At 46.8% G+C, this 19578-nt stretch overlaps 1 protein-coding gene across 3 annotated transcripts in view; it reads left to right on the top strand.

Moving 5' to 3' along the window:
• Positions 1–17188, top strand: part of TTC38 (tetratricopeptide repeat domain 38) — a 41263-nt gene extending 24075 nt beyond the window's left edge. For 2 of the 3 annotated variants that reach the window (XM_075602721.1, XM_075602722.1), the window contains exons 7-14: positions 4503–4622; positions 7647–7706; positions 8557–8595; positions 9454–9535; positions 10625–10790; positions 11438–11597; positions 14704–14777; positions 14981–17188. In XM_075602721.1, coding sequence (XP_075458836.1) covers positions 4503–4622; positions 7647–7706; positions 8557–8595; positions 9454–9535; positions 10625–10790; positions 11438–11597; positions 14704–14777; positions 14981–15074 — 795 coding nt within the window. In that variant the 3' untranslated portion in view covers positions 15075–17188. Of the gene's footprint in view, positions 1–4502; positions 4623–7646; positions 7707–8556; positions 8596–9453; positions 9536–10624; positions 10791–11437; positions 11598–11823; positions 12535–14703; positions 14778–14980 lie in introns of those variants that run through there. The other variant, XM_075602723.1, reaches the window with a different exon arrangement.
• The last annotated feature ends 2390 nt before the right edge of the window (positions 17189–19578 follow it).

Here is a 19578-nt window from a genome sequence, read left to right as displayed (position 1 = left end):
GGCAGAGAGGGAGAGAGACACAGACAGAGAGGGAGAGAGACACAGACAGAGAGGGAGAGAGACACAGACAGAGAGGGAGAGAGACACAGACAGAGAGGGAGAGAGACACAGACAGAGAGGGAGAGAGAGATGGAGGAAGAGGGAGAGAGACAGATGGAGGGAGAGGGAGAGAGACGGAGAGGGAGAGACAGAGGGAGAGAGACGGAGAGGGAGAGACAGAGGGACAGAGAGAGGGATGGAGAGACGGGGACAGAGAGAGAGAGGGAGAGACAGAGGGACAGAGAGAGAGAGAGGGAGAGACAGAGACAGAGGGACAGAGACAGAGGGACAGAGACAGAGGGACAGAGACAGAGGGACAGAGACAGAGGGACAGAGACAGAGGGACAGAGACAGAGGGAGAGAGACAGAGGGAGAGAGACAGAGGGAGAGAGACAGAGGGAGAGAGACAGAGGGAGAGAGACAGAGGGACAGAGACAGAGGGACAGAGACAGAGGGACAGAGACAGAGGGACAGAGAGAGAGGGACAGAGAGAGAGGGACAGAGACAGAGGGACAGAGACAGAGGGACAGAGACAGAGGGACAGAGACAGAGGGACAGAGACAGAGGGACAGAGACACAGAGAGAGGGACAGAGACAGAGGGACAGAGAGAGGGACAGAGACAGAGGGACAGAGACAGAGACACAGAGAGAGGGACAGAGGGAGAGTGACAGGGAGGGAGAGAGGGAGAGAGACACAGGCAGAGAGGGAGAAAGACACAGGCAGAGAGGGAGAGAGACACAGGCAGAGAGGGAGAGAGACACAGGCAGAGAGGGAGAAAGACACAGGCAGAGAGGGAGAGAGACACAGGCAGAGAGGGAGAGAGACACAGGCAGAGAGGGAGAGAGACACAGGCAGAGAGGGAGAGAGACACAGGCAGAGAGGGAGAGAGACAGAGAGGGAGAGAGACAGAGGGGGAGAGAGACAGAGGGGGAGAGAGACAGAGGGGGAGAGAGACAGAGGGGGAGAGAGACAGAGGGGGAGAGAGACAGAGGGGGAGAGAGACAGAGGGGGAGAGAGACAGAGGGGGAGAGAGACAGAGGGGGAGAGAGACAGAGGGGGAGAGAGGGAGAGAGACACAGGCAGAGAGGGAGAGAGACACAGGCAGAGAGGGAGAGAGACACAGGCAGAGAGGGAGAGAGACACAGGCAGAGAGGGAGAGAGACACAGGCAGAGAGGGAGAGAGACACAGGCAGAGAGGGAGAGAGACACAGGTAGAGAGGGAGAGAGACACAGGTAGAGAGGGAGAGAGACACAGGCAGAGAGGGAGAGAGACACAGACAGAGAGGGAGAGAGACACAGGCAGAGAGGGAGAGAGACACAGGCAGAGAGGGAGAGAGACACAGGCAGAGAGGGAGAGAGACACAGGCAGAGAGGGAGAGAGACAGAGAGGGAGAGAGGGAGAGAGACAGGAAGGGAGAGGAGAGAGACAGAGAGGGGGTGATTGACTGACGTGGGGGTGACTAACTGCGGGGTGGGATTACGGACTGTGTGACTGGGTGGGATTAGTGACTGGGTGACTGGGTGGGATTAGTGACTGGGTGACTGGGTGGGATTACTGACTGTGTGACTGGGTGGTATTACTGACTGTGTGACTGGGTGTTATTACTGACTGTGTGACTGGGTGGTATTACTGACTGTGTGACTGGGTGTTATTACTGACTGTGTGACTGGGTGTTATTACTGACTGTGTGACTGGGTGTTATTACTGACTGTGTGACTGGGTGGTATTACTGACTGTGTGACTGGGTGTTATTACTGACTGTGTGACTGGGTGTTATTACTGACTGTGTGACTGGGTGTTATTACTGACTGTGTGACTGGGTGTTATTACTGACTGTGTGACTGGGTGGGATTACTGACTGTGTGACTGGGTGGGATTACTGACTGTGTGACTGGGTGGGATTACTGACTGGGTGACTGGGTGGGATTACTGACTGGGTGACTGGGTGGGATTACTGACTGGGTGACTGGGTGGGATTACTGACTGGGTGGGGGTTGTATTACTGACTGGGTGGGGGTGGGGGTGAGGGTGGGATTACTGACTGGGTGACTGGGTGGGGGGTGGGATGAGGGGATGAGTAACTGGTGGAGTTACTGACTGGGTTACTGACTGGGTGGGATTGGTGACTGGGTGGGATTAGTGACTGGGTGACTGGGTGGGATTAGTGACTGGGTGACTGGGTGGGATTAGTGACTGGGTGACTGGGTGGGATTACTGACTGGGTGACTGGGTGGGATTACTGACTGGGTGACTGGGTGGGATTACTGACTGGGTGACTGGGTGGGATTACTGACTGGGTGGGGGTTGTATTACTGACTGGGTGGGGGTGGGGGTGAGGGGATGAGTAACTGGTGGAGTTACTGACTGGGTTACTGACTGGGTGGGATTGGTGACTGGGTGGGATTAGTGACTGGGTGACTGGGTGGGATTAGTGACTGGGTGACTGGGTGGGATTAGTGACTGGGTGACTGGGTGGGATTAGTGACTGGGTGACTGGGTGGGATTAGTGACTGGGTGACTGGGTGGGATTAGTGGCTGGGTGGGATTACTGACTTGATGAATGGTGGGATTGGTTACTGGGTGTGATGGGTGACTGGGTGGGGGAGGATGGGTGACTGGGTGGGGGAGGATGGGTGACTGGGTGGGGGGGTGACAGACTGGGGGGGTGACAGACTGGGGGGCTGGGTGGGATTACTGACTGGGTGACTGGTGGGATGGGTGACTGGTGGGATGGGTGACTGGTGGGATGGGTGACTGGTGGGATGGGTGACTGGTGGGATGGGTGACTGGTGGGATGGGTGGTGGGGGGGTGACTGACTGGGTGGGGGGGTGACAAACTGGGGGGTACCTCTGGTGTCCTGCATATACACGTTCACACACACACACACACACACACACACACACACACACACACACACACACACACACACACACACACACACACACACAGGGGGAACACACACAGGAGGGGGGGGAGAAACACCCCCGCAACTACAGTATCTCCCGACCCACGTGGGCAGCAGGAGCGGGGAGGAGAAACACACGCACTACTACCTCCTGACCCGCGCGGGCAGCGGGAGAGGGGGGGGAAAGGAAAAACACCAGCGCCATTACCTTCCAGCCCGCGCGGGCAGCGGGAGAAGGGGGGGAAGGAGAAACACCAGCGCCATTACCTTCCAGCCCGCGCGGGCAGCGGGAGAAGGGGGGGAAGGAGAAACACCAGCGCCATTAACTCCCAGCCCGCGCGGGCAGCGGGAGAAGGGGGGGGAAGGAGAAACACCAGCGCCATTACCTCCCACCCCGCGCGGGCAGCGGGAGAAGGGGGGGGGGAGGAGAAACAGTGTATTTAAATTGCATTTCATTCCACCCACCTCCAACATCTGTCCAAAATCCTCCATGACCGGATCAGTGCAGGAGCTGACACAATTATACAGGAGGATATTCAGTATAGAGGAGGAGCAGACGCACGCACACACACCCCTCCCCCTCTCCCTCACCCGTGCAGAGAAGGAAGGGCAGTTTGAAGTCCTGGCAGCTCCATGCCGCGTCACAGCCAATCAGCTAGAGGAATTTTTTTTTTTCCCGAGTAGGGGATTTTATTTTTTTTCCGAGCAAGGGATTTTTTTTTTTTGCAGAGCAGGGGAAATGTTACTGGCCACGAGCCAATTTCCGATCGCAGCTGGCGAGTGGGCGAGTGGGTTTGTCGAGCACTGTACAGTAATATATATATATATATATATATATATATATATATATATATTACTGTACAGGTCTATTTATGAGCAAACATTGACTGGGAGACTAGTTGGAAAACAAGGACTGGATTCAAAAGAAATTATGATATGGAGCTAGGTTGGTAATGCTGCCACCCACTACATACAATACTGCAGTTTGGTAAACCCTCACCATTTTCTTTAACTTGAAATGTACGTCTTTAAACAGCCATTCTGCGTATTGATGTATTTATGGGTTTGTTTGTTTTTTACAGCATTTGTACCGGGCGGTCCTCTGAAGCTGAACTGGCTCAAGAGAACCACCGGCCCCTAAGATACTTACCGTTTTAGTTGCCCGCGTCCAATCACTGAATAGTAGAAACTCACAACGTCTTCCCACTGGTGACGTAGCTTCCTATTGGCCCACGGGGCTACGGCCGACTTTCATTTTCCTAACCAGCTGAAACACTGACAGCTAAACCGGTAAAAATAGAGCGGTTTTATTCCGGAGGACACACCAGTTTGCATTTTGTAAAAAAACCAAACAAATAGAAATACAAATTCTAAGAATACTTTTAAGCTGTATGGGAGCTGGTTTATCATAATATAACTGCAGACAGATTAATGAGTTTCATGTCAAAATTGCACGGTGGAATGAAGTCTCTGTGAGCAGGAACTGTTGTATTGTTCCCTCTGCAGTGGGTCAGCTTTTAACATGCATCATTTCCTCTGTTCTCTCGATTTTTAGGCTTTGTCTGTAGATGAGAAGGATGCTTGGTCTGTTCATACGATAGCTCATGTGCATGAAATGAAGGCAGACTTGGAGAATGGCCTGGCCTTCATGCAAACGTCAGAAACAAATTGGAAGGTACTTGGTTGTCTTTTGTCAAATCACAAAACATAACAGGGGTAATATTTATTCATCTTAATTTTGCAATATATATTTCTTTAGTTGGTTATAATTAGGGATTCCGGTTTTTGGTTTTAACTGAAAAAACAAACCGATAAAACACCACCGACCAAGCATTGGGGTTTTCCTCGAATTGAATTTAGCCGGCAATGATTTTTATTGGGGCAGTATCCTCACCTGGTGCTCTTCCTGCACAGTGTGAATATCGCTATGTGGGCAATCAGGTACTGCAACCCTGGCACACAGACACTCCCCCTGCCCGCCGGCACACAGACCCTCCCCCTGCCCGTCGGCACACAGGCTCTCCCCCTGCCCGCTGGCACACAGGCTCTCCCCCTGCCCTCCGGCACACAGACTCTCCCCCTGCCCTCCGGCACACAGACTCTCCCCCTGCCCTCCGGCACACAGACCCTTCCCCTGCCCGCCTGCACAAAGACCCTTCCCCTGCCCTCCTGCACACAGACCCTCCCCCTGCCCTCCGACACACAGACCCTCCCCCTGCCCGCCTGCACACAGACCCTTCTCCTGCCCTCCGGCACACAGACCCTCCCCCTGCCCGCCGGCATACAGACCCTCCCCCTGCCCTCCGCCACACAGACCCTCCCCCTGCCCGCCTGCACACAGACCCTTCCCCTGCCCTCCGGCACACAGACCCTTCCCCTGCCCTCCGGCACACAGACCCTCCCCCTGCCCGCCGGCACACAGACTCTCCCCCTTGCTGCCGGCACACAGACTCTCCCCCTGCCCGCCGGCACACAGACTCTCCCCCTGCCCTCTGACACACAGACTCTCCCCCTGCCCTCTGACACACAGACTCTCCCCCTGCCCGCCGGCACACAGACTCTCCCCCTGCCCGCCGGCACACAGACTCTCCCCCTGCCCGTCGGCACACAGACCCTCCTCCCCCTGCCCGCCTGCACACAGACCCTTCCCCTGCCCTCCGGCACACAGACCCTCCCCCTGCCCGCCGGCACACAGACTCTCCCCCTGCCCGCCGGCACACAGACTCTCCCCCTGCCCGCCGGCACACAGACTCTCCCCCTGCCCGCCGGCACACAGACTCTCCCCCTGCCCTCTGAAACACAGACTCTCCCCCTGCCCTCTGACACACAGACTCTCCCCCTGCCCGCCGGCACACAGACTCTCCCCCTGCCCGCCGGCACACAGACTCTCCCTCTGCCCGTCGGCACACAGGCTCTCCCCCTGCCTGCCGGCACACAGACTCTCCCCCTGCCCGCCGGCACACAGACTCTCCCCCTGGTCGTCGGCACACAGACCCTCCCCCTGCCCGCCGGCACACAGACCCTCCCCCTGCCCGCCGGCACACAGACTCTCCCCCTGCCCTCCGGCACACAGACCCTCCCCCTGCCCGCCGGCACACAGACTCTCCCCCCGCCCGCCGGCACACAGACTCTCCCCCTGACCGCCGGCACACAGACTCTCCCCCTGGCCGCCGGCACACAGACTCTCCCCCTGGCCGCCGGCACACAGACTCTCCCCCTGGCCGCCGGCACACAGACTCTCCCCCTGGCCGCCGGCACACAGACTCTCCCCCTGGCCGCCGGCACACAGACTCTCCCCCTGCCCGCCGGCACACAGACACTCCCCCTGCCCGTCGGCACACAGACTCTCCCTCTGCCCGCCGGCACACAGACTCTCCCCCTGCCCTCCGACACACAGACTCTCCCCCTGCCCACCGGCACACAGACTCTCCCCCTGCCCTCCGGCACACAGACATCCCCCTGCCCGCCGGCACACAGACTCTCCCCCTGCCCTCCGGCACACAGACTCTCCCCCTGCCCGCCGGCACACAGACTCTCCCCCTGCCCGCCGGCACACAGACTCTCCCCCTGCCCGCCGGCACACAGACTCTCCCCCTGCCCGTCGGCACACAGACTCTCCCCCTGCCTGCCGGCACACAGGCTCTCCCCCTGCCCGCCGGCACACAGGCTCTCCCCCTGCCCGCCGGCACACAGACCCTCCCCTTGCCCGCCGGCACACAGACTCTCCCCCTGCCCGCCGGCACACAGACTCTCCCCCTGCCCGCCGGCACACAGACTCTCCCCCTGCCCGCCGGCACACAGGCTCTCCCCCTGCCCGCCGGCACACAGGCTCTCCCCCTGCCCGCCGGCACACAGGCTCTCCCCCTGCCCGCCGGCACACAGACCCTCCCCCTGCCTGCCGGCACACAGAGATCACCAAAAAATGAAAGAAAAGCTAAGCACGGAACTATACAGTTTTCCTATTTATTATTTAAACACCGAAAAACACAGATTTATTTTTTAGTATCTGGAAAATTATTTAAAAAAATTAATTAAATCTGGAATCTCTAATTATAATATGTTACACTCATAAGGACTGGTCGGGCTAGGGGCTAATGAGCACTTGAGTAACACGCCTTGAAGAGTGTATAGTTTATACAATGGTTCTCCATCGATATTCCACTTATAGACTATGACTATTCTTAGACTTGTCTCTAACTTCATTGAATTCATTTTTTTTTAATATAGAAATAAAACCTCATAGAACGTTATCCGTGTCCTCTGCTCTTACTGTTTGAAGCTTGGAACTACCAGCTAGTTAAGGAGTGGTCAACACCAGTCCTCAAGGGCCACCAACAGGCCAGGTTTTAAGGCTATCCCTGCTTCAGCACAGGTGGCTCAGTCAATTACTGAACCTCTGATTGAGCCACCTGTGCTGAAGCAGGGACTAATTGAAGCAGCCATATCCTTCAAACCTGGCCTGTTGGTGACCTTTCAGGACTGGAGTTGTCCACCTCCTGAGTTTGTTAGAGCAGGAGAGACATTGAAGTCCTTTTGCACGGAAAAATCAAAGTTTTACATACACAAAATGTGGATAACCGCTGCTATTGCATGGAAATATAGACATTCGTCGACGTGATCAGTTTTGTGCATTACCGATCTGTGTGTTTTTATTGCAGAATTGATTTTAACGTTTGTTTTTATTTGTATTATTTTGCAGGGGAGTGACATGCTTGCCTGCCATGTCTACTGGCACTGGGCCTTGTATTTTATCGAAAAGGTTTGAGGAAAAAAAATAAATAAATACTGGCTTTTAATCTTCCCATATAGGCACACAGCTAAAAACTGTCACTGTATAAAGAATCCTTCGCAAAAATGGTTTCAAATGTTTCTGCTATCCATATAACTCAAAATAGACCTGTTTTTCCAAGTCAGTTTAATTTTTGTTCATGTATAGTTATAGTAGGCTCATAATTCAATTTGTATGTGTGTGTATATGTGTGTGTGTATATATATATATATATGTATATGTATATACAGTATATCTCTATCTCACGAGATCAGGTGACAGCACTCTGGTAGGTTTGATCACAAGTTTTTGTATTGAAAAAGACACATAAACCGACGTTTCGGTCCCCGAGAAAGGTCCCACTGGGGGACCGAAACGTCGGTTTATGTGTCTTTTTCAATACAAAAACTTGTGATCAAACTTACCAGAGTGCTGTCTCCTGATCTCGTGCTTCAAACGGTATCGTATGGTTTATTATTGCTTTATGGGACAAGCATCCAATTTTTTTCTACTTGCAAGTGGAGTGCCAAGCAGTGTGCTTGTGTTACTAGGTGTATGATAGTGCTACTGTGTGTAATAATTTAAAATCTGTTTAGTTATATTATAGTGCTCGAGGTGAAGAAAAAAACTGCTTTGATCATTAATGTTGATATTGGATTGTGTCATACAATAACATACCTGTGTGTGTTTTCCATTTCACCTTATATGGGTTACACATACAGAATAAGATTATAACGAGTAGATACTGAGCTCGCGTGCTGCACAGAGCTCACAGAGAGATTTCCGTACACTACGCCGCCCCACAGTAAAAGCGACTCCTTTTTCTGGACTTTTTTTTCAGGGTGATTATGAGGCGGCACTGACGGTGTATGACAATCACGTAAGTGTATATTCCATTTTGGCTATGACAACCCTATCATCTGGCATTTCAAATAAGTCAAATAATGCATAGACATATATGTCGGTATGCTCTTTCTCTTAAATATTTCCCATGCTGAATAGAAGTCGGCACTTTTTAGCATCACATCGTTCAAAACGGGGAGGAAATATTCTCCTCTCCCAAAACTGAACGGGAATACCTGCTCCGGTGTTGGGCGTGCAGGAATACAACGTAACACTAGTTTATATGTTCTACATCCCATGTGCTAATGAACTGTATGTATACTCCATATCAAAGCGTATTCTTATAGGATATACAGCAGGAGTGGCCAACTCCAGTTCTCAAGGACCACCAGCAGGTCGGGTTTTAAGGATATCCCAGCTTCAGCACAGGTGCCTCTGCTGATTGAGCCACCTGTGCTGAAGCAGGGATATCCTGAAAACCTGACCAGTTGGTGGCCCCTGAGGACTGGAGTTGGCCACCCCTGATGTGTAGCATGGTATGTCTGCCATGTTATTTGTGGTGCCCTCACCACTTGCCACCTCGCCTGCTTTATGAACCATAAGCAATATTTTTACATCATATTTGCTTCACCCATATTTGGAATTTGTTCGTGAACATTTCAGTGTGTGGTGATACCTTTCTGTTTTCAGTAGCGAACATTAGAAGACACCAGCCATAGGAATCAGTCCCTATATTCATACGAGAGTCCCAATCATTACTTGGTGCTTAGCCAGCTGGAAGAATGTAGTCCTTTTCTTTTAGCTACATATTGCAGCACAAAATGTATACATTTCTCATTAGCATTGGATCCCGGATTACGCTAGTTGAGAAATCAAATGATATCTTCTCCTCCAGATTGCTCCTCATTGTTTTACAAGTGGAAGTATGCTGGATATTGTAGATAATTCATCGATGCTATACCGCCTTCAAATGGAAGGTAAGGTCATCTAACCCCTGCTGTGCCCTGGTCTGCTCTCCATATAAAACAGGGAAAAATCTGAATGATCATTCCCAACTTTTGGAATCATTTAATTTCGGAGACTGGTAAGAACCATGTATTTTTGAACTTACAAGCATGTAGAGATCTCATTAAAATCATATCTGGAATTAATTTATTTCAGGATACAGAGAAACTTTGTCCGATACTGTAAATCACCTGATAATGTACCGTAATTACCTTTTTCTTTTAATGTTAAATAATTAATATTTGCTGTACTGTTTGCAAGTAGTACCCTCCATGATGTATTTCAAAAGTGTTCATAGCTACATTGCTCCAGGTGGAATGCAGATGTGTTAAAGTGTTCGTCATAGATACAATTATAATGTACAGAGCTTTCAAACCTCACAAGTGACATGAGTAATAATGGTAGATTTATTAATCTACGTATGTACATAGATCAGACACAATGAGTCCATACCTTTAAGATCCTGTATTCCAAAATGTGGTGTCTAAATCTTAAACCCATGTCCATTAGGGGGCTACTCTTTAGCAAACAATGGGAACCATCCCATTGACATGAATGGGAGCTTAAGATGTGCTAAGATTTATCACCCTGTAGTAAATATGGGATTCTGAGAGAAAAAAGGGCTATATTTACCAAGTAGTCCTTTGCCATAAGGCACCTTCTGGCATTGAGAAGACACATAACACCTCATTGAAGTCGATGGACTGTAAGGGATCTTCCAGCATCATAATGTGTCTTATGGTAGAAAACTGATTCGTAGAAATGGGCCAAAGTGACTTGCCAAAGGTCACCAGGAGAGCTGATGCTGGGTTTCCAACTGGATTCACCTGCTTTACATTACCACTACTGTAGCTCTGTTCACTTAAAGAAGAGATCTGCGAGGCTTCAAAAAGCCTTGGACACTATAATTTCATCTACGAAGACCTCTTGTGTTGGTCCTTTAGAAGGTACCACAACCTACATCAAATCTACATGTAGTGCACTAAATTGTAAAACACAAACTTGCCACTGATGACTTCTAGAAACATTGACGGTCACTGGGTATTTCCTTTCGTTTCCAGGTGCGAATGTGGGAGGAAGGTGGAGCAAACTAGTTCAGATTACAAAGAAGCATGCGAAGGATCATATCCTGATTTTCAATGACCTTCATTTCTTGATGTCATCCTTGGGCACAAAGGATCATGAGATGACCACCCAGCTTATGGAATCTTTGCAAGAAGCCGCTAAGTTAGTAACAAGGCTCCTGTGTTTTTATTGTGTACAAACTCCAAAACGCAGATGTAGATTCGGCAATCCCAAAAGAGAAATAAACCCATATATAGTGCAATATTTTGATGTATAAGATTAATTTATATTCTGTAATAACTAGCAGCAGCCCTTCTTCAGTGTTCAGGATGGTGCCCCTTAGATCCCACCACATGCCTCGCATGTAAAAAGATAATGGAATGACCATTCAACGTGCAGCAATGTTGTTTAGTTATGAGAGCTATTGGATTAAACAAATTCATATTTACTATATACTTTACAGCCTAGAGGAGTTTGTTGCGAGGTGCCCGAGCTCGTCCTCCGTAATAGATGTTTCTTACACAATGGACTGAATGAGAAAGTCAAGTTAGATCCTTATTCCATTTCAACAGCATTTGTAGCTCTAATTTAGACACCATTGTATTCATGTTGACGTACACTCACTGAAGAAGACATATATAGTTCTACCATTGACATCTCAGCCCCTTCTTATTCTTTCTCATTTTTTAGTTGCATTTCCTGTGTTCAAACCACAAAAATACTAATTTGAATACTTTGTCACCACGTATTTTTTTTTTCTTGTCTCCTGCGGATGAGGAAAAGAAACGAATCGTTATTTTTTATTTCAGATCCCCGGGTGATAACCATGAGCATGCAATGATTGGACATCTTGGCTTTCCCCTCTGCCAGGCTCTCATAGAGTTTGACAATGGAAATTATGACAAGGCCGTAGACTTAATTCATCCAATTCGGTATCAAATACCTCGAATAGGAGGCAGCAATGCTCAGGTAGGGATGTATTCCCCTTGGTGCACTATATGATGTATATATAATAAACAAGTTGCTTCATGGTCTGTACACAATGTAGAATTCACCATTTGATGTAGCATTCGTTTCCGGAGTGGAATATTTTGGTTTGACTCCCAGGTAGAACTAATAGAATATTTTATTATTACTGAACAATAATAGTATTTTCCTATGGACCGCTGACTATGTATGTTGATCTTTTATCTAGCATTTGCAGGTACACTGAGTTCCTGCCCCTAAGAGCTGACAATTTAATGTTTTGGTGCCTGAGGCACAAGGAGATATCGTGAGTTGCCCAAAGTCACAAGGAAAGCTGACACAGAATCGAGCTGAGTTTAGACCAAAATTCATCAGTGTTAAGACAACTGTGACTATGTATCAAACTGTCCTGGCTACAAAAGTAGGGCAAAAAAACAGCACTAGATTTATCAAAGAAAGAGGTGCAATGGGATTTGTCCTGGAAACAGATTGCATATTTTCCCTGCTCTGAGGCTGCCAGCACTCCACAGTGTAAGATTGCAACAAATGTATCTTTCCCTTAGCTTCTAGTCTGTTGCCCTGGCAGCGCCCCCCCCTGCATTTCTTAGTTAGTTGTGCTATGCCTGTCTCCCCCTGCTAGTTGGCATAGTCCTGACTGTATTTCCTGTTAGTCCAGGCTAGCATGCTTTCTTTTAGATCCAACAGCCATTGTGGATAGTCATAACTTGTCTGTCACTTGGTGTAGCCATTGTAATTTACCTCTCCCTTACTTTTGCCACCTGCCCAGTTCCCCCTTTTTTGTTATTGTTGTTTTTACAATAAAAGTATAAAAGAAAGAAGGCCTTTGTGTGCATCTACAGGATGTGCATGAAGCTGCCCGCCTCTACTCACTTGCCACAGTGAGCCTGAGTCAGAACAGGATTGCTTGCTTTTGGTACATTTTGTAACGCTGTTTTGCTCCGGTTTTGCAGCCAGGAGACACTGATACATAAACCTCCAAAATGTGTCGGAGTGGAGTCCTCTTAGTATCAGTACAATGATTGATACATTACCCTATCTAGACCAGAGGTCACCCGCCACGGCATTGGGATTGAGCCACGCGATGGCGCAAGGAAGAAAAAGCGCTTGAAAAAATCGGAAACGCACAATACGAAGTCCTTGAAATTAAAAAAAACATGACGGGAAACTAATGAAAATCAACATACATTTAAAAAAATTAATTAACACAATTGTAATAACGTTAACAATTAAAAACCTAAAATAAATCAAATCCCTTTTAAATAATTTAAATGTAAGTTATTCCACACATTTGCTTAGCGAGCAGACCTTTTCGGCAATGACCCTTGTCACAGATCTGCATTGACAGAGGCGCGTGGGCTCCGTCTGCATCTGTTATCAACCTTCGAAGATCAATCCGAACATTGAGAAACTCTTACCTGGAATGCACGTTCAGGCATCTCGTCGAGACATTTTAAATCGGGAGTCTTATTTAGAATTTTTCTTTTTTTAAAAAAATAAATAAATAAGGATTTCTATTTTTTTTTTTTCTCTTCTCAATAAAAAAATACTTGTAATATTTAAATGTCTTTATTATCCCTGGTTACTTTTGCAGTTATTTAGTTTAGGTTTTGCTATTAATTTAAACCGGATGTACGGGGCAGTAGGACAGCGTCCGCCACACCATTTGTGCCCATTTATTGGCCCGTCTGATCTAGACCAGGGGTGTGCAAACTTTTCAGCCTGCGCCCCCCTGCCTGCTCATCCCCCTCCCGCTGCGTTTACTGCCGTATCAACATAACATCATGTGACCCCCGCTGCGCAATTTGACGCAACGGCATCAACAGAAGCTGCCGGAGACCAGGTGAGGGACCTTACAGAGGCCTCACACACACTCCCCGACATTTCATCTGAATGCTTTGAGGAAGAGTGCAGGGCCTCTGGAAGCGCTGTGTCCCCCTGGAAGGCGCCCCCCCCAGTTTGCAAACCCCTGATCTATACTACACTTTAGAAATTTAAAAAGTGACAAACGTGTAAGTTAAAGGAGCAATCCATGCAATATCCTGTGTGTGTTTTGTGTAGTTTTTTTTAAAATCAGTTCTATAGTATTAGATAATACTCCATTATTTATTGATTAATTGAAGTCTTAATGCCATTTCTAATGAGTTTTAATACACAGAGCATCCTTTGATTTCTATAGCAGGGTTTAGCCACCTCCCCAGCAGTGCAAGATCTTTGCAACACTTTCCTGTTTGTGATCATTTGTTGCCAATATTCCCAGCAGTTTGAGCTGCAAACTGTAACAATAGATAATGTTACCTTGGTAATATAAGAATACATTGTAGCTGCTGAGTTACACTGACTGAAGGATTGATTTAGTAAACCCTGGGAAGCTAGATCTTTGCTGATCGATCACGGGAGAATGAATTGATCGGCAGCTTAGGTATTTCATTTTCAATAAAGATAATCAAATGCTGCATATATTAAAGCAGCAGTTCAAGCTGCCATTAAAAAAAAATCCATTCAATGTGTGCATCCATACAATCTACACACTGACAAGTTATTAGCTAAGTTGCCGATCGATCCGTTCTCCTGTGATTGATCGGCGAAGATTTGGCTCGGGGGTTCACTAAATGGCTGTCGGTGCAGCAGAAGAGGACCCAAGATGCAAAGTTATGTGGGGAAGATCATGTGACCAGGCAGTCACTAGATACAATTGGTGCACTGCTAGAGAGAGCAGGGCTCAAAAATGGGTGTGCCAGAGCCTGTTTCAGAAGAGGAAGGGGATGTGACTTTGTAAACGATTGCTATAGGAACAAAAAATGCTTGTTACATAATAATACATTAAAAATGTCTTACATTTTTTTTAAATGCTTCAAGTATTTTTTCATAGTACAGAACTGATTTATTAAAAAAAACACACACGTAGGATATTGCTTGAACTGCAGCTTTAAAACAATATATATATAAAAAAAATTAAATTGCTGCGAGGACTACCTCTTTAATATGATGCATCAAGTTACCTTCCATTGCCTCTGTCATACTGGATCATTAGAATGTATTCACTGTGGGGCTATTAACATTATTATTATTATTATTTCCTCTTTTTCAGAGAGATCTCTTCAACCAGGTTCTGATCCGTGCAGCAATAAACAGTCGTTGCAAACGCCACCAGAATTTAGCCAGGTAAATAGGACCAGGAACTATTACTTTCCCCGTCTTTTAGGAACGGGGATCTGATTTCTGTCGGCCAGAGGTGCGGGGAGTGTATATTGGGGAGTGGTTGTTCCGAATGTGAAATAGTTGTTTTTGAGAACTGCTGTTCATTTAATAATCGTATATATATTTTCTAAACGCGTGTTTTCCCCGCTCCCTCCCTCCTGTAACAGGTGTCTGTTAATGGAAAGAGATACAATAAGACCGAACTCTCCTTTGACTGAGAGGCTTATAAGGAAGGCAGCTGCTGTTCACAGCCTTGTATGAAGCCACAACCAGCGCTTTTTGTTTTTTTGGCAGATTCCGGTAAAATTGAAAGCTTTTTTTCCACTCTTTATGACCTCACTGACTAAATTGCAGGGTAAATCTAGCAAATGAAAATATCACTTGTGAGCACGTCTCAGACAGGTCTGCAACCCTGCCTTTCCCCATTACCTCTTCGCATACAATGCGTCTGCAGCAGCCAGGGATTCTGGGTAATGACATGCCAGCGAGCACACTGCGTCACCTTTTTTGCTTCTTATCCATGTTAACACGGATTCCCTATAAGTTTATGCCTGCCGCATTACACAGCTTTCACGCACAGCCTGTGTTAAAAATGTGCAGATCCAGTAACCCTACTCACAGACAGACTGCCCACAAATAAATAAAAGTACAATTGGAACCAGGATTTAATAGATTGGAGCCCATAGGCCCATTAATAGCACTAACATTCATAGGCCTCCTTATCAATGTGTTTTTATTCAAACCAGGAAATATATGTCTGTGCATATTAGAGCGGATTAGGAAATTCAGAACAGTGTTTAAAAATGTAACAAGAGTTGTCTCCCACAATGGACTCCCTAACTCGTGGTATATGGAGAAATCCTAGATGAGGTGGAAGCGCCGTTACATGGAATCGGGGGCTTTTAAAAACATCAGCACTGTGATTTCAGGAGTTCACCATATTTGCTGTTTAACAAAGTGAACGCCAGTCTTTCAAATATCTCTCATTAAAGTCCAGAAATGCTAAATGCTTAAGTGCGAGTAGTCTGTGAGAAACACGATGCACAGCTACAGCTCCATAATGTGGCATTCAACAAGAGCATATATATATATATATATCTATAGATATATAGATATATATATATACAGTGGTCGACAAATCACCAAAAAATCTACTCGCCGAACAAAAAAAGCTACTCGCCACCCAGTACCACACGTGTGCTGCTTGGGCCAATAGGAGCTTGCCACGATGTTAAATCCACTCGCCCGGGGCGTGCAAATGTATAGGTTTGTCGAACACTGTAGATATAGATATATAAAATGTCTTTTTACTGTATATACAGCCTTTCAATCTACTAAAAATAATTGCTGCAAAAAGGGGGAGCTTTTTTCACAGATTATAGAAAAACTGGGGTTACCCCATGAAGTAGTATAACAGTCCAGTCCAAAGTGATATGGTGCTCAGTCAGATTACGAGCTAAAGAAAAAGTCCTTTTCAAATCCTAAGAACACATAATATCCGGAGTGCCTTCAGAAAGTCATGTCTCCAATCCAATAATGATAATAATACTATGTCCGGGAGGATTAATCTCCTAGTGGAATCCACCACCCCGTGTGTATAATACACTCCCTTCAGCATGTATATAATACACTTCCTTCAGCATGTATATAATACACTCCCTTCAGCATGTATATAATACACTCCCTTCAGAATGTATACAATACACTCCCTTCAGCATGTACGTAGGAGGAATATATGAGGGAAGGTAACAATCATGTCGGCTTCTGCCTGTACCTTATTTTTGAAGCCCTCTCCAGTTGTGGCAAGTCCGTAAGGCGTGCGTTCGTGGAGAAGGTAAATCCAAGTAGAGTCTGTGAGAACACGAGTTGCACGCCTTACGGACTTGCCACAGCTTTGGACTGGAATGCATGCAGTTTAATGCATCTGAAAAACAATTCCTTCTGCCAACGAAAGGTTAATGATCCATGCCTTGCTGCAGTGGCAGCACTATGCTGTGAGATGATATATCTTTGTGCACCTGTCTTAAGAAGTGAATATGCTCACAAATATTCTTTATTGCTATTTTTTTTTAAATATCTTTTTGTAAAATGTTTGCTAAACATGATCATTTGATGTACTTGGCCAGTAGAATAACAGCAACATTACAGACACACATTGACCTGCACATCTCTGGGAAGTGTACGTTTTGTCCTTATTCTCCATGTCTCTGCCAATGTTACAATGTGTTCCTTTGTTGCCGATCATTGCTTTATAATGTCAAACCCAAACTGTGCTTATAAATGTATTCTTTATCAATGCATCGGACCTATTACAGATCATAACAAATCTTTGCCATGTCTCTCTCTCTCAAATAAAGAAATGTGATCAAAGTAAATTCATGTTTTACAATTGTTGGACAATAGTCGACCGTCTTCTACATAACTGTATTTTAGGGGTGCAAGACCCATATGCATTTTATAAGAGGGGGTGAAGAGCCCTCACCCAGCATTCACTTAAGGTCGGGCCCTGTAAAAATAAAAAATATTATTATTTTCCTTGTAATAAAAATATAAGAATCTAAATAACGAAGTAAGTCCTATTCACTGTAAAGCACTTACAGTATAAGAGGGGAGTTTGGGAAACGGTGAAAGTTTGACGGGAGCCAAGAAACATTAGGGAGGCTTCTAAGAACGGCTTATTCCTCCTATTTATGTCAAATGAAAGTAGATAAGATCAGGAGCCGCAGTAATCAGATACATGGAACATCTGTTATTCTTATTTAGTGTAATCTTACTCCATCCATAACCCTTGAAAGAAAGCTGTATATATGCGATTTAAGGTCAGAAAGAATTGTAGCCACAAAAAATATTTCCAAACTACTTAATTTCCCCCGAGACTTGCACTTTAAACACTCAGACAAAGGGCCTCATGCAGAGAGCAGCGCTATTTAAAATTGGAGAGGGGAATAAAAAGAAGCTTTAATAGAGAGTTTTTTTCTCCATATGCAGAAAGGTCCGAAAACTGCATTTAGAATCCTTTCTGCATATGGAGAGTTTCAACCGGCGATATGAGCGCTGTTGAAACGTGTTGAAAAAAAAAACGCGTTTTTTTTTTTTTCTCCCCCACCGGCCGCCGACCTCCAGCTTCGTGCCAAATTTTTTTGGCGGAGGTAAATAGAGAATTTCTCTCCATGTTATTGGCGCGATCAGCCACTAGATGGCGATCGCGCCTTTCTGAATATGGATATTTTTTCAACAGGGGAGATTTAGGTTCTCGCCGGTAGAAAGGCGAGTTTAAAAAAAAAAAAAAAAAAAAATGGCGCGTTTTCCCTACCTCGCCATTTTCACCTGTTTTTAGCGCGATTTCCGCGGGAAAATGGCGAGATTTCAAATAGCGCTGCTCTCTGCATGAGGCCCAAAGTCACTGCGGGGAAACCGCTCTCCTCAGTCAGCAGATTATCAACCGTACAGAACAAGGGGGCGGATTTACTAACATTAGATGTTTAAAACGCTGGAGCAGCGTTTAGCGGGTTTTTTTCCACCGTCAAGTCACGGGTACGCACGTCCCCTAACCCTTCTGCCCCTCTTTCACAGGACTACTATTTTTTTTATTTTATGTGTGTTTTTAGGATATTTTGATTTTTTTTCCTGTTTGTATATATCTGCTTAAACTGTGTGTGGTGTGTGGTGTGTGGTGTGTGGTGTGTGGTGTGTGGTGTGTGGTGTGTGGTGTGTGGTGTGTGGTGTGTGGTGTGTGGTGTGTGGTGTGTGGTGTGTGGTGTGTGGTGTGTGGTGTGTGGTGTGTGTTTGTATGTGTTACATTTAAAGTGAATTTGTGTGATACACTGTGACTGCGTTTTGTGAAACGTTGTATTACGTTTGATGTGTTTTATATGTGTGGTAGTGATATCACTTTTCGCAACGATTGTCTGATATATAAGTATACACGTTTTATATAAGAAGCAGTTCCTCCTACAGTATTTTTTTTATATAGGAAGCAGGGGGTCTCTGGAGCCGAACCACATTAATTTCAGCGCTAGGGCTCCCCAGCTTCCCGAGATAGATACCGGGAAAGGGGCCACTAGTGGAGGTTTAAATCTCCCGCGTGACTCGGGCCACTGAATGCTGCAACGTCATCTGCCCTGGCTTCCTATTGGCCCGCATATGACCATACACTCCTGGGGCCCCAGGGCTTGGTTACATGCGTCATAAAGTCTGTGCTTGTTTTGCTAGGGGTGAGAACGCTATCTATAATGAAGTGGGACGCACGGAGGACGCCCCTTCCGTTCTGTCATCGGTGATCGCGAGAGGCGGAGCTGTCACTCAAAGGGTTAAATCAACCGTTACACATTATACACCCCATCCATAGTCAAATATTTCAATGACCTCACCAGAAAGTGCAGAGTGCGCACTGCGCACTAACCTTATGCAACGAGCTGTAGGACGTCGCCGCTTGTGCTGCATTTCACTAGAGAATGCACACCATATCCGTAAGTAGCAGCGATATTCATATGTGTAACCCTTCTTGCCTGGCTCGTAAGGAGTTTACATGGAGTGTCTATTTACAGGACGTGCTCAGACGGTGTCACCTTCTCCGGGTGCTGGATCCGTGCAGGCTGGGCGTTGATGATGCAATGATGGGCGCCAGGAACTTTCCATAGAAACTGGAGCTTTATTAACCCCCGTTGATAAATTCTCAGTCTCGACATACACTTCAGGTTATATACAGTCTCTGGTATATTCACAGGCTGTACTGTCTGTATGCGCTTCCCTAGCTGCCCTAATC

Source organism: Ascaphus truei, chromosome 5 (genome assembly GCF_040206685.1).
Source record: "Ascaphus truei isolate aAscTru1 chromosome 5, aAscTru1.hap1, whole genome shotgun sequence".
NCBI classification, from domain to species: Eukaryota; Metazoa; Chordata; class Amphibia; order Anura; family Ascaphidae; genus Ascaphus; species Ascaphus truei.
Note: the sequence above shows the minus strand (reverse complement) of the source record. Positions and strands in the feature narration are given on the sequence as shown.